Below are 25,557 nucleotides of genomic sequence, written 5' to 3'. Positions count from 1 at the left end.
TGTTAAAAATACAGGTATTGATGAAGGTTTCTCGGGTCTCCAGCCGGGTGGTAGCGTTGATATCTTGTGATGTTTCGGGAAGTGTCATACTACCCGTCTTCTGGCCAGAAGAAGATGGGTAGTATGACACTTCCCAAAACGTCGTGAGATATCAATGCTACCACCCAGCAGGAGACCCGAGAAACCTTCATCAATAGTTTATGCCGGGAAACACTACAGTCACAAAATAAAGGTATTGCTTATAACTTAGACTTAAAACAATAAGTAAAATGTGACAGTAGCAACAAGTGTTTCCACAAAGAATACTCCAATACAGTGCTGTTCAGTTAACTTACAGAGGATCAGAGTTAGTCCAGATAGTCATCAAACGGGGGGAAAAAAAAGAAACATTTCTATGGTGTGAAAAGGTCTCTGTTATATGACATCAACTATGGTGCACGTCAGTGCCAAATGTAAAATTTCTGTACTTTCATCAGTGGACCTTAATAAACGTTTATCGTCTCTTAGGTGGTACCTTAATGCAATCCAGTGTTTTTTTCCTGTTTCTTTTCCCCCCAGACTTCAATGCAGGCATAAGCACAATATTTTCCTAGTGCAGAAACATATATTCACATTAGTATTTCTAAATGCATTTGTAATCTTATTATGAAATATGTTGTCTTATGTGAATTATACATTTTTCACCGAAGATGGTTTTTGTGTGCTGAAAGAATAGAATGGAACAATCTACATATATTTCTTGCTTCATATCCATTGTCCTGACAAAATTAGATAATAATATTGAGTTCACAATCACTGGTATTGTGGCCAGGGTGTAATTTTGCTAGCCTACTAGTGTAGTACGAAAATAATTACTTAGACAGTAAAGGGTGGTGGGAATCTCGGCTGATGATAATATCAGTGCAGATTTGTTTGTGGTAAAAATCCACAACTGCTAATTTGTTATCTATCTTCTTAACAGAAAGGTATAGATTATTGAGTAGTCCATTTTTCTCTGTCACAGTGTTGAACTTTTATACATGGATGCAAAGCATTCAATATGTAAGGCTGTTCCCTATGATGAAGGGGTAAAGTAAAGTATTTAAAAGAATGGGAAAACTGGATCAATTTGATGAATTCTGCTACTGCCCCAACTCAGCTTTTTGAAACTTAATCAAACTCCATTTTATTCTTTTGGCAAGAACAAAACCAAAACCACATGTGGTTCAGAGAGAGAGAGAGAGAGAGAGAGAGAGAGAGAGAGAGAGAATGAGCACTCACATACTGCACCCTATTCCATGATTAGGTTACAAATGCAGTCAAAAAGGCCAATACGAGGATAGGTTTCCCCATTAGGAAAAGTTGCGTGCTTGTCTCTTTCACAGTCTGATAAAAATACTAATAAATGTAATAGAGCTGGTGTTTGCAAATTGAAATGCAGACCTTGCCAAGACTACTATACACCGAGGTGACAAAAGTCATGGGATACCTCCTAATATCGTGTTGGACCACCTGTTGCTCGTCATAGTGCAGAAATATTGAGCTTTGCTATCTCTATAGCTGTCACATAATTGTGAAAGTGTTATTGGCGCAGGATTTTGTGCACAAACTGAGCTCTCAATTATGTCCCATAAATGTTCGATGGGATTCGTGCTGGCTGATCTGGGTGGTCAAATAATTTTCTTGCATTTTCCAGAATATTCTTCAGACCAGTTACGAAAAATTGTGGCTCAATGACAGGACATTTTGTTCGGGAACATTAAGTCCATGAATGCCAGCAAATGGTATCCAAGTAGCTGAAAATAACCATTTCCAGTCAATGATCAGTTCAGTTGGACCAGAAGACCCAGTCCATTCCAAGTGAACACAACCCACACTATGAAGGAGCTGCCACCCAGCTTGCAAATTGCCTCATTGACAGCTTGGGTCCAAAGCTTCATGGGGTCTGTGCCACACTGGAACTCTTATCATAAGCTCTTACCAACTGAAATGCAGACGCCTCTGACCAAGCAAAGGTGATGATGTGCTGTTAGCAAAGACACTCGCATTAGTCATCTGCTGCCATAATCCATTAATGCCAAATTTTGCTGCACTGTCCTAAGGGATATGTTCATCATACATCTCATATTGATTTCTGTGGTTATTTCATTCAGTGTTGCTTGTCAATTAACACAGACAACTGAATGCGAACGCCACTGCTCTCAGTTGTTAAGTGAAGACTGTAGGTCACAGTACTGTCTGCGGTGAGAGGTAATGCCTGAAATTTGGTGTTCTCGGTACACTCTTGACACTGTGAGTCTGGGAGTACTGAATTACCTAATGATTTCTGAAATGGAATGTCCCATGCATGTAGCTCCAACTACTATTCCACATTCAGAGTCTGTTAATTCCTGTCATGCCACCATAGTCATGTCAGAAGCCTTTTCACATGAATCACCTGAGTATACACAGGTGAGTGTAAACATTATGATCACAAGATTTAAAAGTGTGTGGGTCCATCTCTGGAACGCAGTTCAGCAGTGATTCTGCGTGCCGTCAATTCAATAACTACTTGGTAGGTTTCCAGATGTTTGTGCAACCAGGTGCCTATGCTCAGGTCATACACTTCCCATAGTTTATGGGTGGTTGGTTTGTGGATGCAGAACTGGTGTGTGATAGTGTCCCAGGTGGATTTCATCGGATTCGGATAAGCCAAATTTGATGGACAAGACATCAACCTGAGTTAACTACCATGTTCCTCAAACGGAACATGGTAGTTAACTCAGGTTGATGTCTTCCTCAAACGGAACATGGTAGTTAACTCAGGTTGATGTCTTGTCCATCAAATTTGGCTTATCCGAATCCGATGAAATCCACCTGGGACACTATCACACACCAGTTCTGCATCCACAAACCAACCACCCATAAACTATGGGAAGTGTATGACCTGAGCATAGGCACCTGGTTGCACAAACATCTGGAAACCTACCAAGTAGTTATTGAATTGACGGCACGCAGAATCACTGCTGAACTGCGTTCCAGAGATGGACCCACACACTTTTAATCGTGTGATCATAATGTTTACACTCACCTGTGTATACTCAGGTGATTCATGTGAAAAGGCTTCTGACATGACTATGGTGGCATGACAGGATTTAACAGACTCTGAATGTGGAATAGTAGTTGGAGCTACATGCATGGGACATTCCATTTCAGAAATCATTAGGTAATTCAGTACTCCCAGACTCACAGTGTCAAGAGTGTACCGAGAACACTAAATTTCAGGCATTACCTCTCACCGCAGACAGTACTGTGACCTACAGTCTTCACTTAACAACTGAGAGCAGTGGCGTTCGCATTCAGTTGTCTGTGTTAATTGACAAGCAACACTGAATGAAATAACCACAGAAATCAATGTGAGATGTATGATGAATGATTCTGGCCTTGTTTCATGGACAGTTATCCTGCTGAAAGATGCCATCGCTATTGGGGAAGACACCAAGCATAAAGGATTACAGGTGGTCCCTAATAGTGTTCACATAGTCTACAGCTGCCGTGGTGGTGCCTTCGATTACTGTTGCAGGTTTCATGGTGGAAGCTCAGGTGAATGTCTCCCGTAACATAATACTGCTTCCACCGTCATGCACCTGTGGTGAACTGCACCCAGGTGACAGTGTATCTGCGCACAACCATCGGCGTGGTTTAACAATAAATGGGATTCATCTGACCAGGTGACAGGATTCCACTGATCTGTGGTCCAGTCACAATGATCCTGTGCCCACTGAAATCATAATCAACCATGTTGTTTGGTCAGCATGGGACCACATAGGGGTCCTCTGCTCCAGAACACAATGTTAAATACTGTACACTGAACAGTGAGCTCGAAAACACTTTTGCCTGCTCCAGCACTGTACTTTTTCATCGTACCTGCCACAGATCACTGCCTATCCTGATTTAGAGAGCGGGTAAACCTCAGATCCATGTGTTCCGTGGTGAGGTATGGACATCCAATTTCTTGTTGCCTACTTGTGGTTTCAGCATTCTTCAACCACTTTCCATAGATGCCCAAGACAGTAGCATGTGGACAGCTGACCAGCTTAACTATTTCCGAGATGCTCGCTCCCAGGCACTGGGCCACAACAATCTCGCTTTTGTCAAAGTCACTTAAGTCAGCAGATTTGCACATTTGTGCCACTTATCATCGCTGAAATGATTCCCCATTCATCTCTGCTCCATTTGTATACTTCTCTTACTGCATCTGATGCTCTCAGAGCCTCCAGGCAGCATACCTTGCGGTGGGCAGCGGTCGTAATGTTTTGGCTCATCAGTGTAAATGACAGCTCCGCAAATGCACTGCTATTTTATTCTCTGTGTAAGCAATACTGCCACCATCTGTTTATGTGCATATCACTACCCCATGACTTTTTCACTTCATTGTATTGAGCAGACAATGTGTGATATCAAAACGTGTTTCAGGGATCACACTCAAATCAGTATTTAGTGTGTTAGGGTATCACCTTAGAAACAATACACACACATTACAGCCTATTGATGAGAGTATGGAAATTTTCCATTTGGCACAAAAGGGCACTACACATGATTTCTCTAAGAAACATAGATCTTTTCACACCACAAAAAAAGCAGATGATCAGGTTACAAATTGGGGGGGGGGGGGAATTCAGCACATATTAGGTTTTTCCGTGAAGAGCATTTGGATTAACTCTGATCCTTTGTAGGTTAATTAAATTACAACATACTGGTTATTATCTTGTAAAAATCTTGTCGTTAATGACACATTTTACTTACCTCTTAAAGTCTAAGTTATAAGCAATATCTGCATTTTAAAAACTTCATGTAATGTTATGGATATAGTGTGTATTTTGTTCCTTACCTATCCCATTTAAAATTGTAAAAAATATTTGAAATTTTTTTAGAAGCTGCTTACATGTTAATACATTTCATTTCGTGTTTGGCCGTGTGTGCTGCGATCTGCAGTTGTCATGGATGTGGCTCTTTTGTTTCTATTGGGGTCAGATATGGCATCCCATTGGTGTCATTAATGAAATTGTAGTGACTGATGGATTTTTGGTGGAGTAATTCAACTTGCAACTAAGCTAAAATCATCAGTTTTTCCTTTTAATCATAATAAACGTAATGCTCTCATCTTTCCACATTTTCAAGTTTTTATACATTGACAGAAAAAAATTGCAACATCAAATAATAATTAATGTAGAGTAACAAAGTTTGATTAACATTGTAAGATCACAAGTTAATGTAATTGCGATGTCAGCCATTGCAAATGTGAAATCCTGGTATATTAATAACAGGCGTAACTGCCAGAATGTTGAATGCAAGCATGCTATTGTGCATGCATTGTGTTGTACATGTCACCAGATGTCAGTTTGTGGTATGGTGTTCCATGTCTGTTGCACTTGGTCCATCAATACAGGGACAGTTAATGCTGTTTAGTGGATGACACTGGAGTTTTCATCTGGTGATGTCCCATATTTGCTCGATTGGAGACTTCAGGAGGCCGAGGCGACCTGTCGACATTCTGTAGAGCATGTTGGGCTACAACAGCTGCATGTTGATGAGCATTATCCTTTTGGAAAACACCCCATGGAAAGCTGTTCGTGAATGGCAACACAACAGGTTTGAATCACCAGTTTGATGTACAAATTTGCAGTGATGGTGTATGGTATAACCGCAAGAGTGCTCCTGCTGGGACATGAAACTGCTCTCCAGACTGTAACTCCAGGTGTAGGTTCAATGTGTATAGCACACCGACAGGTTAGTTGAAGACCCTCAACTGGCCTCCTCCTAACCAACACACGGCCATCACTGACACTGAGGCAGAACCAGCTTTCACCAGAAAACACTACAGATCTCCATTCTGCAGTCCAAGGAGCCTCACTCGACACAGCTAAAATCACAAATGACAGTGGTTTGGGGTAAGTGGAATGCATGCTACAGGGCGTCTGGCTTGGTGTGCCCTTGAAGTAAGCAATTTGTAATAGTTCGTTGTCACTGTGGTGCAAGCTGCTACTCAAATTGCTGCTACAGGTGCAGTACAATATGCCAGACTCGTGCGCTGAACACGAAGGTCTTCCCTTGTGGTAACGTCATGTGGCTGTCTGGAGCCTGGTCATCTCGCGACTGTACATTCTCATGACCACCACTGCCAGTAAACTTGTGCAGTGGTTACATTGCTGCCAATCTTACCACAATATTGCAGAAAGAATATCCAGCTTCTCGTAGTCCTATTACACGACCTCATTCTTACTCAGTGAGGTGCTGATAATGGCATGTTTTTCGCCTTAAAGACACTGTTTACTGACATCAACTCCCTGTGTAGAATCTCGAAGGTACGTAACACTCATGACTGTTAAAGTGTGTTGAAAGCAAACCCGATACGCATTCTCATAGTGGCGTACTAGAGCCACTCTTATGTGACAACTCCTTCATATTGCAATTTTTTTCTGTCACCGTAATTATTGAAGTAGTTGTAATCTTAGTTTGTCAGGTAATATAGCTTTTAACATTTTGGTTGAAATTTATGTCCTTGGCTAGTTCAAATTTTGTCGCTTCCAATGTTCAAATTCCAGCAGCTATTAGAATGGCGCAACTACAGCCTTGTTAGTACAGTTTGATTCCTTTGTTGACACTTTGCATATATATAGCTAAATAATACATGTACTTTAAAAAGAAATAGTGACATAAGTCATACTGTCACTGCTACCACCTACTTGCAAAATTGTTTACCTTGTACTATGTTGAACTGCCTTAGTCAGTAAGGCACTGATTGTTTTATGGAATGGAGTAGGAAGTGACGAGGTACTCTGTATTTATTCTAATGCATACGTTTATCAGCTTCAGTGTGTTGTTGCAATGTTTAATATATTGTATGTTTCATGCCACTGATCTGGTGACGGGTTTCTCCCAACACATGTCATGAGTTAATGATAAAATTGTGTTTTTAAAAAAGACGACTGTTTCGCCGTTTAGAATTATTCTTTTCAAGTTGATAATATAATCTTGTTAACTATGTTTATAAGTCAGGTGATATTAATTATATTAATTCATTATGTTATTTTCCAGGTTTCAATGTAGAAACGGTGGAATACAAGAACATATGCTTCACTGTGTGGGATGTAGGTGGTCAAGATAAGATAAGACCACTGTGGCGCCATTATTTCCAAAATACTCAGGGCTTAATTTTTGTCGTTGACTCCAATGACAGAGAAAGAATTGGTGAAGCAGAAAAGGAACTACAGAATATGGTAAAATAGCGCACACACTTAAGTTTGTGTACTTGTTACATTTATGTGTTACTTTTGAGGTAACTGTCATCTAATGGGAATCGATGAAGTGAGACTTGAATATTTCAAATCCAATAATCATGAGTGTATAAGTTAATACAGCTACATAAAAAAAGAATCATGAATTAAAGTATGATGAATCATCACATTTGTTAAAATGGTGTGTGCCATGCCACCACCTTTCATGTTATGACTTTTCAGGGGATAGTAGTTCGATAGATAAGTACATACACTCCTAACATAATGTCTCACATTTCAAATTCCATTCCTTCGTAATTTGATGGTGAGTGACAGTATATCTGTCTTGGACTGTACACTTCCAGATGCACAAGTTAAGTGAAAGTTACTTAATGAAATCCTTGGCTGAGGTGCCAGTCAGAAGGATGCACTGATTGCAAAATGTTTCTTAAGAACAGCTGATGGTTTGAATACCTCTGCATTTCATATTATCCAGTCATTATTAACTACTTGGAGTTGTAGTGCACTGGCCTACCCAAATTCAGTAACAGGAGTATCTGTGTATTTGGTACCTGTATCTGGAAAATGAGATAAACCTAGTAAAATAAGCCTGAGAAAAGAAGTCTGTCTGTGATCAAAACAGGATCACTTACCATTCCATTTTTCAGTGCATATCAGTGCTCAGTACTTTCGTATTTCAGCAATGAGGAGCGGAACCTTTAGTCATTAATGGTTTTGAATACTTCATCAGTAAACAGTTTCATTTGAGTAAAGGTGAAAATGGCAGTTTGTCATATTTTGTTTGCAGTTCAGAGTACTTCCATCACAAGTCAGAACCTACTCTTAGGCTATTGTGTCTGAATGTGGTTTTAAAGTCTATGAAGATTTTTTTATGAATCCTGTGCTGCTTCTGTCTTTCACTCTTCATCCATACTAAGCAAAAAGTTCAAAATGTTGCACTTCTTTCAGTGCTAAAGTTCCATACTTACCTTGTGTTTGGTTTTCTGTAGTTATTGTGAATCAATTCATGTAAATGTTGAGATGATTATTTCAGCAAGGCTATGGTTGATTTCTTGTCTCCATTTGTATCCAACTGAACTAGTGTCGATGGACACAAGTCCCGTCATGGCCTCATTGTCATGTTGTTGTGGTCTTCAACCTGAAGAATGATTTGCTGCAGCTCTCCATCCTACTCCATTCTGTCCAAGCCTCATCACCTCCAGATAACTGCTGCAACCCATATCCTACCAAACCTGCTTACGGTAGTCCTCTCTTAGTCTCCTTCTAAAATTTTTATCCCCTACACTTTCCTCCAAAACTAAACTGTCAATACCTTCCTGTCTCCCCCCCCCCCCCCCCCCCCCTGTGGGCCCGGGGCTTAGAATAGGCACGAGGTATTCCTGCCTGTCGTAAGAGACAACTAAAAGGTGTCTCACACCTTTCAGCCTTTGTGATGGTCCCCTGTAGGCTTTGACCTCCATTTTTCAAAATTTTCACGAAGAGCGATCTGTAGCATACTTTCTTGTTGTGGTATTGCAGTCCTGCTCATCCTCCATCTCTTGAGCGAGGACACCTTCCTGGGTGTGTCCCCCCCCCCCCCCCCCCCCCCCCCCACTACGCAGTGTTGTTTTCTGCGCCAATGAGGCCCATGCAATTCTGTGCACCTCATATCCAGCACGGTAGCCAGTCTGTTGTGGTGGGGCTGCCATGTACCCTGTTGGTTGTAGCCTCCTGACAACACAGGGATTGCTCTGCTGATGCCTGTGCCGTTAACTCCTCATGTATGCCGAGAAGTAGATGCCTGTCACCCTGGGGCATCGGGACTCCCGGCAATGGCCATCATGACAAGTGGTCTTTGCTGCGGCTGGGTGGTGCTCGTGGGTAGGGCCTCTGGATGGAGTGGGTGGCATCAGGGCAGGTGACACATGATGAAGCGTAGTACATCATCTCATGCTGGTGATCAAACACCAGCAGTCTCTAAGCCTTCCAAGTCTCAGTACAATGCAAGGAAGTATGATCCTAAATCGTGCCCCTCCCAGGCCACACCATGGGAGGAACGCCAGGCTAAGGATGGCAGCAAACCTTATTCACCCCGGTAGGTACAAGGGCTGATGGGGACTCCTTTGTCTCGATGAAGCCTCAGTTTTTTTGTAGAACATTTAGAGGACAAGTTTGGGGAGGTGGAGGGCTTGTCCAAAATGTGGTCAGGGTCAGTCATGATAAAAACAGCGTCCTCTGCCCAGTCACGGGCATTACTCACTTGTGACAAGCTGGGGGATGTTTCTGTTACCATCACGCCTCATAAGAGCTTAAATATGGTCCAGGGTATTACATTCCACAGTTTTGATAAGTTCATTTCATCCGGCACGTCAATCAGGGTCCGAGGGATAATCAGATTGCCACCGGTGCCTTCATCTTGGCCTTCGAGGGTGACACATTACCTGAGAAGGTCAAGGTGACTGTCTACCGCTGTGGTGTCAAGCCATATATCCCTCCCCCAATGCATTGCTTTAAGTGCCGGAAGTTCAGGCATATGTCTTCCCGCTGTACTTCCAACATCACATGTCGAGATTGTGGACGTCTATCCCACCCCAATACCCCATGTGCCCTGCCTCCCATCTGTGTCAACTGCAGGGACCATAATTCCCCTTGCTTACCAGACTGCAAGATTTTACAGTGAGAAAGGAAAATCATGGAATACAAACCCTGGACAGACTGGCCTTCACTGAGGCCAAGAGGAAATTTGAGCACCTACATCCTGCAGCTATGACCTCACCTTATGCCGCTGCTATGAGAACATTTGTAGCCCCATCAGTTCTGCGATTTCCAGTCGGCTCTGAGAGCTGGAAGACTACAACTGATCCCTTGATGGTTGGGGCACTTCCCTCCCTGTTGCTCTTGCACCACATACTCAGTGAAGTCCTCCCAGCCGGGGAAACCCAAGGAGCAGTGAGAGAAATCGAAAAAGAAGGTCCCCAAGACCAAGGGAATTGTCATGGCACCCACACCACCGCTACCTCCAAGCTCTGCGTCTGTGGATGAGGTCGAGATTCTGCTGTCTGCTGAGGACCTAGATCTCGCCGGACCCTCAGACAAAATGGATATAAACTGTTCGGGCAAAAAGTCGGTGGCAGCAGGTGACCCAGAGGCTTAAACTGCCTCATTGAATCTTCCATGCCTTCCCAGCCTCATGATCATGTCATCTTCCAGTGGAATTGTGGCAGTTTTTTCCACCGCCTGGCTGAGCTATGGCAACTGTTAAGCTTTACACCTGCTATCTGCATTACCCTCCAGGAAACCTGGTTCCCGGACCCCTGCCCTCTGCTGCTATAAGGGATATTACAGTAACCGTAGTGACTATAATCGAGTGTCAGGTGGAGTTCACGTTTATGTCCTAAACTCGGTCTGTAGTGACCATGTGCCCCTTCAAACCCCTCTTGAAGCTGTGGTGTCAGAATGACGACGCAGAAAATAACTGTCTGCAATGTATACACTACTGGCCATTAAAATTGCTACACCAAGAAGAAATGCAGATGATAAACGGGTATTCATTGGACAAATATATTATACTAGAACAGACATGTGATTACATTTTTGCGCAATTAGGGTGCATAGATCTTGAGAAATCAGTACCCAGAACAACCACCTCTGGCCGTAATAACTGCCTTGATATGCCTGGGCATTGAGTCAAACAGAGCTTGGATGGCGTGTACAGGTACAGCTGCCCATGCAGCTTCAACACGGTACCACAGTTAATCAAGAGTAGTGACTGGTGTATTGTGATGAGCCAGTTGCTCAGCCACCATTGACCAGACGTTTTCAATTGGTGAGACATCTGGAGAATGTGCTGGCCAGGGCAGCAGTTGAACATTTTCTGTATCCAGAAAGGCCCGTACAGGTCCTGCAACATGCAGTCGTGCATTATCCTACTGAAATGTAGGGTTTCACAGGGATCAAATGAAGGGTAGAGCCACGGGTCGTAACACATCTGAAATGTAACGTCCACTGTTCAAAGTGCCGTCAATGCGAACAAGAGGTGACCGAGACGTGTAACCAATGGCACCCCATACCATCATGCCGGGTGATACACCAGTATGACGATGACGAATACACTCTTTCAATGTGCGTTCATGGCGATGTAGCCAAACGCGGATGCGACCATCGTGATGCTGTAAACAGAACCTGGATTCATTCACAAAAAATGACGTTTTGCGATTCGTGAACCCAGGTTCGTCGTTGAGTACACCATCGCAGGTGCTCCTGTCTGTGATGCGGTGTCAAGGGTAACCGCAGCCATGGTCACAGAGTTGATTGTCTATGCTGCTGCAAACATCATCAGACTGTTCATGCAGATGGTTGTTGTCTTGAAAACATCCCCATGTGTTGACTCGGGGATCAAGACGCGGCTGCACGATCTGTTAAAGCCATGCGGATGAGATGCATGTCATCTGGACTGCTTGTGATACAAGACCGTTTGGATCCAGCACGGCATTCCGTATTACCCTCCTGAACCCACAGATTCCATATTCTGCTAACAGTCATTGGATCTCGACCAACGCGAGCAACAATGACACGATACGATAAACCGCAATCGCGATAGGTTACAATCCGACCTTTATCAAAGTCGGAAACATGATGGTACGCATTTCTCCTCCTTACACGAGGCATCACAACAACATTTCTCCAGGCAACGCCGGTCAACTGCTGTTTGTGTACAAGAAATCGGTTGGAAACTTTCCTCATGTCAGCACGTTGTAGGTGTCACCACCGCCGCGCCAACCTTGTGTGAATGCTTTGAAAAGCTAATCATTTGCATATCACAGCATCTTCTTCGTGTAGGTTAAATTTCATGCCTGTAGCACGTCATCTGCGTGATGTAGCAATTTTAATGGCCAGTAGTGTATCTTCCTACAGATGGTGTAGTATCCCTGAATGTATTAGCTGCACTGATTGATCAACTCCCTAAACCTTTCATACTTGTGGGAGATTTAAAAGCCCATAACCCCTTGTGGGGTGGCACTGTGCTTACTGGCCGAGGCAGAGATGTCGAAACTTTACTGTCTCAGTTTGACCTCTGCCTCTTAAATACTGGGGCACCACACGTTTCAGTGTGGCTTTAAGTAGTTACCTCGGCCATTGATTTATCAATTTGCAGCCCAGGGCTTCTCCCATCTATACACTGGAGAGCACATGACAACCTGTGTGGTAGTGACCACTTCCCATCTTCCTGTCACTGCCCCAGCATCAAGCCCACCGACACCTTATCAAACGATGGAAGCAGGAGTGTTGGGAGAGATACATCTCGACAATTGGGTGCCATACATCACCTTCCCAAGTCTGGGCAAAGATCAAACGTGTTGTCGGGTACCAGACCCCAACAGGTGTTCCCGGTGTTAACATAAATGGCATTTTATCTACCGATGCAAACGCGATTGTTGAGCACTATGCTCGAGCCTCTGCATCAGAGAATTATCCCCCAGCATTACACACTCTCAAACGGCGACTGGAAGGAAAAGTCCTCTCATTTACTGCAAGCCACAGTGAAACCTATGACGCCCCTACAGAATGGGAGCTTCTCAGTGCCGTTGCACATTGCCCCAATACGGCTCCTGGACCAGATCTGATCCACCGTCAGATGATAAAACACATCTCATCTGACTATGAGCAACATCTCCTCGTCATCTTCAACCGGATCTGGTGTGAAGGCATTTTTCCATCGCAGTGGTGGAAGAGCACCATCACTTCAGTGCTCAAACCCGGTAAAAACCCACTTGATGTGGATAGCTATTAGCCCATCAGCCTCACCAATGTTCTTTGTAAGCTGCTGGAACGTATGGTGTGTCGGCGGTTAGGTTGGGTCCTTGAGTCACATGCCCTACTGGCTCGATGTCAGGGAGGCTTCCAACGGGGTCGCTCTACTACTGATAATCTTTTGTCCCTAGAGTTTGCCATCCGAACAGCGTTTTCCAGACGCCAACATTTGGTTGCTGTTTTTTTTTATTTACGAAAAGCGTATGACACGACCTGGCAACATCATATCCTTCACACATTATACGAGTGGGGTCTCCTAGGCCTGCTCCCGATTTGTATCCAAAACTTCCTGTCGCTTCGTACTTTCTGTGTCCATGTTGGTGCCTCCCATAGTTCCCCCCATGTCCAGGAGAATGGGGTCCCGCCGGACTCTGTATTGAGTGTGTTTCTGTTTTTAGTGGCCATTAATGGCCGAGCAGCAGCTGTAGTGCCGCCCGTCTCACCTCTGTGCTCCACCAGTACTGGTGTTGCTGAGCGGCGGTTGCAGGGAACAATCCACAAGGCACAGTCATGGGCTCTATCCCACAATTTCAAGTTTTCGCCGCAAAGTCGTGTGTTATGCACTCCTGTCAGCATCATACCGTTCATCCAGAACCAGAACTTTACGTTAATTACAATCCACTCACTGTAGTGGAGACACATAGATTCTTAGGACTGATTTTCTACACTCGATGGACTTGGCTTCCTCACCTTCGTCAGCTTAAGGGGAAGTGCTGGCAGCACCTCAATACCTTCTACTACCTGAGCAAAACCAACTGGGGTCCAGATCGTTCTACACTGCTCCAGCTGTACAGAGCCCTTGTTCAATCCCGCCTTGACTATGGGAGTATGGTTTATGGTTCGGCGGCACCCTCAGCGTTGCGTTTTCTCGACCCAGTGCACTACAGTGGCATTCGCCTAGCGACAGGAGCTTTAAGGACGAGTCTGGTGACCAGTGTCCTGGTAGTGGCCGGAGACCCTCCATTGCAGGTTAGGCCTGCACAATTGCTGACTAGTTATGTTGCACACCTTGGTAGTTCTCCTGCGCATCTGAATCACGGTCTCCTTTTCCCACCCACGGCGGTTCATGTCCCATATCCGCAGCCCAGGTCACGGCTTCCAATTGCAGTTCGTGTCCGGATCCGTTCTTCCTGAACTGGAGTCCTTGCCTTTACCACCTATACTTGAGGTCCATTCACGTACACCTCCATGGTGTACACGTAGGCCACAGCTTTGCCTGGACGTTTCACATGGCCCTAAGGACTCAGTTAACCCCACGGCTCTCTGCTGCCACTTCCTCTCGATTATTGTCAAGTGCCGAGGCCACGAAGCGGTATACACCGATGGCTCAATGGCTGATGTTCACGTCGGCTTCGCGTATGTCCATGGAAGACATACTGAACAGCATTCCCTGCCCGATGGCTGCAGTGTTTTCACTGCCAAGCTGTGTTTTCACTGCCGAGCTGGTGGCTACATCTCGTGCTCTTGATGCACATGTGTTCATGCCCCGAGGAATCGTTCGTTGTGTGTACTGACTCCTTGAGCAGCCTACAAGCTATTGACAAGTGCTACCCTCGCCATCCTTTGGTGGCGTCCATCCAGGAGTCCATCTATGTCCTGGACCAGTCCCGTCGTTCAGTGGTGTTTGTGTGGACCCCAGGGCACGTGGGAATCCCAGGCAAAGAACTTTCCAACAGGCTGGCCAAACAGGCTACACAGAAACCGCTTCTTGAGATGGGCATCTTCAAAACCGACTTGTGTTCTATCTTATACTGCAGGGTTTTTTGGCTTTGGGAGATGGAATGGCATAACAGTACGCACAGCAAACTGCGTGTCATTAAGGAGACTACGAATGTTTGGAAGTCTTCCATGTGGGCCTCTTGCAAGGAATCAGTTGTCCTCTGCCGGCTCTGCATTGGCCACACTTGGGTGACCCATGGTTGCTTCAGTGTCAGTGCGGTGCCCGGTTGACAGTGGCCCATATTCTGGTGCACTGTCCCACTTTGACTGCCCAGCGACAAAATCTTGGGGTACCGGCCTCGTTGCTGCTCATTTTATCTGACAACACCTCATTGGCTGATTTAGTTTTATGTTTTATTCATGAGGGTGGGTTTTATCATTTGATCTCAGTTTTAGCACATTTCCTTTGTCCCTCTGTGTCCTCCACTCTAGTTCTTTTAGGGTGGAGATTTTAATGTGTTGCAGAGTGGTTGGCTTTTCCTTTTTATTCTCGTGGTCGGCCAGCCACTGTAATCTTCTTTCTTGTTTTCTTGTCCTCTATTGTTCCTTTTAGTGTCCCTTGCCTTTCCTTCATTCTTGTGGTTTTTCCTTTCTTTCCGTTTTGTGTTATGTCTCGTCTGTTTTATTGTAATACTTGTGGCCTTGTTTTATTAGGAACAAGGGACCAATGACCTTGTAGTTTGGTCCCCCCCCCCCCCCCCTCCTCTTTTAAACCAACCGACCAACCTTGGACTATAACTGCAGTGTGGTTTCGGCAGAAGTTGTAAATAATCTTAAGCTGTCTGTGTTTTAACCATGCTACCCCAGAACTTCAACATGTATTCCACTCGGCATGGTCAAATACTATAAAAATAGGTTTGCTTCTGCTTAACGTGCCTTCTAAGACAAGATAGTGTTAATATTGCCTCACTTGCTCCAACGTTTCTCCAGAATCGAAACTGATCTTCACTAAAGACAGCTTCTACCACTTTCTCCAGTCTTCTGTAAATAATTTGTGTTAGTATTTTGCAGCCATGACTTATAAACTGATATTTCGGAAATATCTTTCATGTAAGCACCTGCTTTATTTGGTATTGGAATTATTAGATTCTTTTTTAAGTCTGTAGGTATTCTGCGTGTCTCTTACATGTTGCACCCTAGGTGTAATAGTTTCGTCATGGCTTGCTCTCCCTAGAATATCAGAAATTCTGACGGAATGTGTACTCCAGGGGCCTTCTTTTGGCTTAGATCTTTCAATGTCAAATTATTCTTGCAGTATTGTATCTTCCATCTCGTCTTCATGTATATTCTCTTCCCTTTCTATAATATTTCCCTTGTATAGCCCCTGTGTACTCACTCCACCTTTCCCTTCTTTGCTTATTACTGGTTTTCCATAGGAGTTGAAAAGCCTTCTTTAATTTTCCTTTAGTTGGTATCAGTCTTTTACCTAGTAAAATAACCTTACATTTGTACTGTAGCAATTTTACACTTTTTGTCAATCTCAATTTTTAGACATTTGTATTCCGTATGTGACCCTTTGCTGCCTTCACTATTTCTTTCAAAGCAGCTGATTCAGCTTCCACAGTATCCCTTTCCCCTGTTTGTCAATCACTGTGTAATGCTCCCTCTTAAACTCTCAACATCATATGGTTCTTTCAACTTATTCACATCAGTCTCTCTAATTCCTTACCATCTTGTAATTTCTTCAGTTATAATCTACAGTCCATAACAAATATATTGTGGTTATTCCACATATTATCCTGGAATTGTCTTGCAGGGGCATTAAATCATTTTGATCTATCCTTAATTCCATCCTTTGTTATTTTGTATATTTCAGATGGAGTGCTGTTCAAAGTTTTAACTGTCTGCTTCTCCTGCTACAAGATAGTTGAAACTGCAACACTTGGAATTTTTTTGGTGCTGCCCCTTGATTCTGTATATTTTTATGCAAATGCATATCGCTGCAGCTCCTTTCGCTTTTAAGTGAAAAATGCACCTTCTACACGTTTAAAGTTTGCTTCGATGTTGATTTTCTGTTGCAGGCTCTACATTGTACACACTCTGAGATACTGTTCAGGAAACTTGATGTTGTCCATTCCTTGGGTTAAATAATGTTAGTCATTTGTATGTGAGGCATTCATGTATGTATATGCTTATGGTCGGTTGCTGTATGTGAATGGGTTAGCACTTTAGCATGTGTGTTCATTTGAGATATGAATCATACTATTCAAAAACCACCATTATATAATCTCTCTTCCCAGTTAGCTACATCAAGTACTTTGTAGCAGTATTAATTATTAAAATATATTTGAAATATTGTGATCTTAAGTAGTTCAAGAAATTGCTGCATTACTGAATTAATCAAATGATTATATAGATGTTAACATGTTTTTCATAAATATCAAAGTAATAGAGTTCCAATATTTTTTAGTTTTCTGTGAACATCATGATGGGATCCTGTCTTTGCCACGACTGTCTGCTTTTACATTTTTTAAACACTGTAGCAGTCTTGCAAGCAATTTGAGTACTAAGTTAGATACTTAGCAGCATGTAACACCCCCCCCCCCTCCTCCTCCTTTTCACCCTGGTGACAGCAATTGTGTGTCATGGTGTGAATTCAGTCATGTGACATTGCAAACACCATCTGTCACTTGTTGAGTTTGGTTGGAGATGGGGTCATGAGGTCTCAGTGTTTGTATGTATCGTGATGATGTCCCCAATGTTCTTAACGTGACTGAGGTCAGGTGACCAGGAGGACCTACCAGCACCATTCAGACACGAGTTATGTGGTGGTATATAGTCTTTTGAATGGACAGGTCATCTGTGGTGTGCTACAGACAAAGAAATGCACATGGTTGGATGATGACAGACATTTCAGGGCCTCACTTCAACTCATGTGAAAATCTCCAACATGTGAATATCTCTGGGTCATGTGTTCACAGTACCATGTTCATAAACAGAATACAGTGCCTGTGTGATTTTTTTATGCCTTTGTACTGTGCCATTGCTGTGCACCATACTTCATCAGTCCAAGAAACCTTTTTCCATGCTCAGAGTCCATTGGTGGTTCTGCATACGTGTTAATCTTGGTGCTCTGTGATGTGCAGTAAGGAGAGTTGCATTTGACAGACAAAAATTGGTGGTGGGAAGTCAATCCAGTGCAACACTGACAGGCCAGTTTTCTGAGTTATGTGGAGAACACAAGGGAGAGAAACTGCTACTTGAAATATTATGCAAAAATGATCCTATATGGACTCAAGACTTGTTTAAAGATGACATGAAAGCTTTTATGCTAATAAAATACATTTTGTTAGCTATAGTTGCATTACATAACACTTAACAGAGAAAGTTTTGTTGATTGTCACTATAACTGAGTGATCAATTCATCTGATGTTAACCCTCTCAAATATATGTATATGGGATGGCTCTGGCTTCTGAAAATATACTACTACTATTAAAACAAACACCATCCGACCAGCCACTGTGTCCTCCTCAGCCCTCAGGTGTCACTGGATGTGGATACAGAGGGGCATGTGGTCAGTACACAGGTCTCCCAGTCGTTGCGTTTTGATGACCTCCTCCTCCTCCTCCTACTACTACTACTACTACTACTATTAGTAGTAGTAGTAGTACTGTATAATTGAAGGACAAAAATTGTTAAAAGCTGGTTATTTAGTTTCATAACAGCTGAAACTCACACTGAAGTTTTCTTAGTCGTCGTCGTGGTCTTCAGTCCTGAGACTGACTTGATGCAGCTCTCCATGCTACTCTATCCTGTGCAAGCCTCTTCATCTCCCAGTACCTACCGCAACCTATATCCTTCTGAATCTGCTTAGTGTATTCATCTCTTGGTCTCCCTCTACGATTTTTACCCTCCACGCTGCCCTCCAATACTAAATTGGTGATCCCTTGATGATGCCTCAGAACATGTCCTACCAACCGATCCCTTCTTCTAGTCAAGTTGTGCCACAAACTACTTCTCCCCAATCCTATTCAATACTTCCTCATTAGTTATGTGATCTACCCATCTAATCTTCAGCATTCTTCTGTAGCACGAAGTTTTCTTATGACAGGTAAAACATTGTGATAGTGGAGAATCCAATAAGTGTGTGAAAACTGGATGTTAGTCTGCAACACCCGTCCATGGTAATGAACTATCAACACATTATGGTGAAATCAAGTTTTAATTGTAGTGTAGTTGAAACATCCTGCTGCATTTCTTGATAGAATGACAGTTTGCGCAAATGTCAGGAGGCTGAACAACAGAGCAAATGTGTGGCCATAATGTGGAGGCTTCATGGTGATAATTGACTCTACTAATTAGGGTTTGTAGAGAAAAATATCTGTTGTGAGCAGCGGAATGCAATGTTTTCTGATGAATCAGTATTCTTCACAGTAAATTATGTTTTGGTATGAGTAGGCCACATGGTGTCTCTTTCCAAATTTATCCCTAAGTCATATCAGTGTCTGTGTAAATGTGGTAGCTTAGATCTGTATGTGTACGTGTGGACTCAGAATGGTTCACAGGATAGATGGTCAACTTAATGCTGCACAGTAGACTCAATATGGTTTATGTTATGATCCCATCAGTTGTGACAACTACCACGTGAAATATTAATCTGTCTCTAGTAGGATCAGCATCCAATATATGTCAGGTATGATGCTGGAATTGGTTGCAGAACAAAATGAGATTTCCCCTGTTGACTGATCTCTTTCTGCACCAGACCTAAGACCAATTGAAAGATTATGGATGCAGGTGAAGTGGACCGTGTAAGAAAATTTGCCCAACCCTTCGCCAGGAAGGGTTGGAGTCTAGCTGCCTGGGAGGAGGTGGCGAAAAATGACAGATTTATTACTCACCTGGCAGAGTCCCTTGCAGGCTGCAGGTGGTCATTGACATGGAAGGCCTTTGGATGGAATATAAAGTGCTAAAGATACCACACGCTCTCCCCTTTTGAGTGCTGAAAAAAAACTTGTTAGGAATTGTCAGCAGCTTGCTCAGTTAGTTTAATTTTCTCAATAGAATAAACAAATTTATTCAGTAAAACAAAAAATAATTGCAGGAAGTTGGATTTGATCTGAATCTTGCCATTGTGCAGATGCTTGTACTTTCTTTTCCATGTCTCACCCCTAGGAATGACATGGAGCAAACTTTCTTGTGTTTTTAGAAGGTACATGCTAAGTGTCAATAAGGTCAGTACCTCAATCACAAGCGTCCTTTACTTTGATGAGCAATTATGTACATTCTGTAATGTGATGGACTTCTGTGTAAAATGGTGGGCACTTAAAACATTAGCCACTGTCATGTGTAAGAGATGTGACCAAAAAGCAATGGGAATTCGTGTTTTTCATAAAGAATCTATATTTATTTATTCAATCATCATCATCATCATCATCATCCACTCTATCCCCGTCAAAGTAATTCCCCTAAGATATAATACACTTGTGCCAGCACTTTTTCCAATCTTGGAAGTACTTTTGGAACTTCCTTTTCATTATGGTGTTCAGCTGCTTCAGCGATTCTGTTTTTTTTTCTTGTCTATGGTGGCAAAACAACAGCATTTGTGGTTCACTTCAGCCTCGAGAGTTGAAAGAAGTCGCAGTGGGTCATGTCTGGCAATTACGGTGACTGACACAACCTAATGGATTAATTTTTAGCCTAAAACTCGTGAACAAGCATTGAGATGTAAGCATGAGCGTTATCGTGATGCAATTTCCGTGAGTGGTTTTGCCACAGTTCTGGCTGTTTTTCTTCAGATTTCTTCCCAAAAACAGCACATAACTTCCAGTTAGTATTCATTATTGACCATACAACGATAAAGTAGGAACTCATGATGCATTATCCCATTCAAATGAAAGAAAACGGTGAGAAAAACCTTCACACGTGATCAAAGTTGTAGAATTTTTTCAGTCGAATGTTCAGGCAGTTTCCATTGGGACAGTTTGGCATTGTTTTCGGCTTCATACCATATACCCATGTTTATCGCCTGTTATAACCTTCTTTAGAGGCTCCGAATTGTTGTTTACATCATTCAGCAACTCCTGGAATGTCTATGCGTTGTTGTTTTTGGTTGAAATTGAACAATTTTGGAACAAACTTTGCTGTTACGCATTTCCTGCCCAAAACATAAAAAAATGCTTTATATGAGCCAGAGGATATGCCAGCATCGTCAGAAATCTCTGTGATGGTGGTTCAGTGATTTTCCAGAACCATTTTCTTCACTACTTCCGCAGCGTCAGCAATTGATGTGCTAGGGCACCCAGGGCAGTCGTCATCTTAAATGTCTCCTTGGCCCTCTTTGAAACGTTTATACCACTTGTGAACCCTTGTCTTATTCATTGTAGATTTGCCAAAAGCCACAGTCCACATTTCGAATGTGTTGCTGCACTTTATTCCATATTTTACGGAAGTAAAAGTTCGCCGAGCAGAGCACTCAGTAACATGTATAACATTTTCAACTCTCAACAATAAACTACATATTTGAAACAGCTGAAAATGCAAACATATGTCACGAACATGTGTACCAACAAGATAAAAAACATTGAAAACCTGATGTGTAAAGTCCGCAAAATTAAAAAATTCCCATTACTTTTGGATCACACCTCGTACATGTATGGGACAGATGCTGATTGTTCTGGTTGGGATGGCTGCTCTTACTGTTCTGCATCACCCAAAGGTGACAGTAACCTTTGTCATCAACATATTGCCATTGCAACTGACCTATGGGACAGTGGTATTCCCTCTGTACATGATACACAATCTTGATGTAATGGCACTTGAAAATTGCAATGCCTTTACAACCTCGAAGATGAAGTGTCCCATGTGTCACGCATAAACAATCTGACTGCAGCCGAGGTGCTGATATACACTTCGCGTATACAGTGCTAGATGGTCATGCTAGTAGTAAGTAGAAGGCCCGACAATGTAGTGATCACGACATGCCAAACTGTTCCAATCCTTAGGGTAACAAGAGTGCTCTCACAGCAACACAGCAGATAAATTTAATCACTCACTGACAGCAGGTGGCAGCTCTGGCAGTGGAGGTTATGTAAAGCATGTCGGCAGGACACTGAAAACAGTGCAGTCATTGTCATAATACGTAAACAGAGCTATTGATAACTTGAAGTGCATAATCACTGGCTTTTGGGCCAAAAGTGGAAGCATTTCTGAAACTGCTAAATTGGTCAACGGCTTGCATGCTGCATTGGTTAAAGAAAGGCACTATCCAAAAATGGGTGCCAAGACAACTTGTGCACCACGGGACATACAAACAGGGGTATCCAGCTGCAAACATGTGTACAGATGTGAATAGATCTGCAACTGTTGAGCAACTGACCACCCAGGTGAACCAAGGGGCTATCAACAGTGTGTCCTCAATGACTGTTCAGCAAATGTTGCTGGGTATGGTCCTACACAGCAAGTGCCTGGTTCACGCACCCATGCTGACTGCTGTTCATCAGTGATGAAGGCTAGAATTCTCACTCCAATACAATGACTGGAGTCTGCTGAGTGGCTACTGGTGGCCTTTTCAGATGACTCACATTTTATGCCCCATTGAACAGATGGCCAAAAACAAGGAGGGACTATTATGTATGATCTGGGGAATGTTTTTGTGGCATTCTGTGGATGATGTTGCCATTCTGGGAGGCACAATGAATCGACACAAGTATGCATCTATCTTTGTGGACCTTATTCATCCCAACATGCAGTTTGTTTTTCCTTGGCACATTGGCATCTACAAGGAGGACAATGTAATGTGTCACACAGCTTGCAGTGTACATGTGTGGTTTGAAGAGCGCTAGGATGAGTTTACCATGCTCCCCTTGCCACTGAACGCCCTGTATTTAAACCCAATTGAGAATCCGTGGGGACCACCTCAGTTAGGCTGGTTGCACCATGGATCCTCAACTGAGAAACAAAGTTCAGCTGGCCGTGATACTGGGGTTGGCATGGTTCCACATCAGTGTCGATGCCTTAGAGTACCTCATTGATACTCTTCCTGCATATCTTGCAGCGGTCTGTGCTGCGAGTGGTGGTTATTCAGGTGTTTGACAGGTAGTCACATGAATGTGACTGGGCAGTGTTCATTCAACATTGTAAAAGAGTTTGGATATTTTCAGAAGCGTCTGTTTGCTCTGGAAATAATGCTGTGTGATATTCAGGAAAATACTGCAGTCACGGTTTACTTGGAATATCCATTTATAAGCCATAGATAACTTAAAAATTCTGTATTTTGACAATATATTCATTCTTCACAACTTGTGTTAGCCACTATTACAAACAAATACAGTATTAGGTGAAGAGAGTGTACCAGTCCCCATATGAAAACTGATAGTAGAAGAAAATGCCATCCAGGATTTGCACAATAGTTGCATTTTAGAATCAGCTGGAAGTTCTGGCTTAAAAACTGAACTACGTACCTGAACTTCAAATTGTGATTCGTGAGTCTCTGAATTACATGGGCATCAATTCTGTTCTTTCAAGTGAACTTTTTTTTCTAAAAAAACTTGTTCCTTCTGAGAAGAAAATATTGCTGTGCACAACCTAACTAAATCGAATATTCTCAAGGGTAATTGGTATTATGACTTGCACCCTGAACTATTCAGACATTAATGCAGATGCATGAATGACACCCTAAGGGTCTTTAATTACTAGCAGATAACAGGACACATGCTAAAAACATTTTACCTTTTGTGTTGACTTGTTTACTAACATACTTCAAAACAGTTCTCACATTGCTTTCATGTGAAATAGTGACCGATGTGTACAATGTAACGAGGTGACTGGAGAAATACTGAAGCTGTTGAGGATAATGGGAAGGGTAGAAAATTGGTTGGTGTGCAATAATGGGTGAGTGAGAATAATCCGCGGACTGACAATAGAGCACGAGAAAAGAAAGATTGCAAGTAATGATGGTGAATAAGTTGTGTTGATGCACATTCTCACACTTACTTTTTTTATATATAGCATGAATCATGATCATTTTTGTCCCAGTTCCTAATTTTGCCCATAGTTAAATTTACATTTCTAATGCTCATCATCATATAGTTTCATTGACAGTTTTTATCCTCTTGTCATTGTTTGCTATATATCCATGGTATGATTCATACATTTTATGCAAATATTATTTCCTACATGTGACAGCTGTACTCAGTTTCTCTTTTGCATAGTTTTTTTCCTGCTGTCATTCTTTTGTTGCCATGAGAGATTTTTAAGTGCATAAATATAAATTATTGTCCTCTAGCTGCAAGAAGATGAATTACGGGATGCTGTCCTACTTGTTTTCGCGAACAAACAAGATCTGCCAAATGCTATGAGTGCAGCGGAACTCACTGATAAGCTTGGGCTGAATCAACTTCGAAACAGACATGTAAGTAACTACATTGCCAGATTATCGTCAATGATCATATAGGTTTTCTGGTTTTACATTTGATTCCGTATTATGTTCTTGATTTTTCAAAAGAATTCTATGAATGAAATATGTAGAACCCCCCAAAAAACACACACACACACACACACACACACACACACACACACACACACACACCACATTCTCACTTCCACAAGTGGAACAAATGCAGAATTTCCAGTCTATTTGTTGAAAATCTAATAAAAATACCAACAATGCTTTAATTTTAACATGGAATGAATTTCTATAGCTGTTTTGTAATTAAAATGCAATTCTTTGTTTCAGTGGTACATACAAGCTACGTGTGCTACGCAAGGTCAAGGCTTATATGAGGGCTTGGACTGGCTTTCAAATGAACTAGCCAAAAAGTGAAGACTGTGCATTCCGTGTGTGGCAGTGTTGTGGAGTTAAGACTGTGACTCTTCTGAACTATAATTCCTGAGCTGTATTACACTTAATTTATATTTGTCTCTTATTGAAACTTGTTGTTCACTATATCTCTTGCTGTTAAGAAGTTGTAAACTTTGAGTGTTTACTTTCATACCAAAAACGAATGTGACAGTATTTCTTTCAAAATTAATCAACATTTTTACAGACAAAAATATTTTAATATAGATTTTGGACATACTACAAAATCAACACAAATTTTCTATTATTTAGGTAGTAGTATATTTTGTTTGAAAAGCTGTGAAATAAATTTGTCAGTACTGTAGTGTTATAAGTGAAAAAAATTTTAGTATTTTTGTCCATGCACTACAGATGGGTTACTCAGTGCCTTTTTTTTTTTTTTTTTTTTTTTTTTTTTTTTTTTTTTTTAGCAAATGAGATCATTCAATGTTATTAGAATTGAAGCAATATTGAGCTGAAATGGTAAGTGCACTACCTATGTAACAGGAGGATTTTGTGTCATATGTCTGGGAAGATTTATATGAACAGCTAATTCACTTAGGTGTTCTGACAAGAAATATAGGTTAAACTCGATGCAGCACTGTGTAATTAAAGTTCCATATTTAAAAGGGTTAAGAGATTTTGAAAACACAGTATATACTCAAGGTGATATTTCATTCTGCATAATTTGCAATGACCCTTTTTGATCTTGGCTTATAAGAGCTTTTTATTTGATCGCCTTTTTAAAAAGTGATCCTGAAAGCTTAGCCATTTTAAAACTTTCATTGAGTTCCCATTTGATGGTTACAAACTTGAAGATTAAACTTCTGGAAATAAACATTAATTATATTGACATGTTACTGATAATCATATTAATTTCTTAGTAGGTAGTGTTCAGTACAGCACAGGGTGCTCAAATATGTGCCTGAAATGTTCTAGTACAAATTTTCGTAGACTGTTAGAAATGGATTGAACAAGCCTTTTCTAGTTCTGCAGGATTAGTAACATCAAAATTA

The 25,557-nt window shown here is 42.1% G+C and overlaps 1 protein-coding gene across 1 annotated transcript in view; it reads left to right on the top strand.

The window, feature by feature from the left end:
• The window catches only part of LOC126248598 (ADP-ribosylation factor 2), a 46,261-nt gene extending 21,579 nt beyond the window's left edge, over window positions 1-24,682 (top strand). Inside the window, exons 3-5 of the mRNA XM_049949725.1 lie at window positions 7,057-7,238; window positions 23,990-24,115; window positions 24,440-24,682. Coding sequence (XP_049805682.1) covers window positions 7,057-7,238; window positions 23,990-24,115; window positions 24,440-24,526 — 395 coding nt within the window. The 3' untranslated portion in view covers window positions 24,527-24,682. The remainder of the gene's footprint in view (window positions 1-7,056; window positions 7,239-23,989; window positions 24,116-24,439) is intronic.
• The last annotated feature ends 875 nt before the right edge of the window (window positions 24,683-25,557 follow it).

The sequence above is a fragment of the Schistocerca nitens genome, chromosome 3, assembly GCF_023898315.1.
Source record: "Schistocerca nitens isolate TAMUIC-IGC-003100 chromosome 3, iqSchNite1.1, whole genome shotgun sequence".
In the NCBI taxonomy this organism is placed as follows: domain Eukaryota; kingdom Metazoa; phylum Arthropoda; class Insecta; order Orthoptera; family Acrididae; genus Schistocerca; species Schistocerca nitens.
This window is presented reverse-complemented; position numbering and strand designations above follow the sequence as displayed.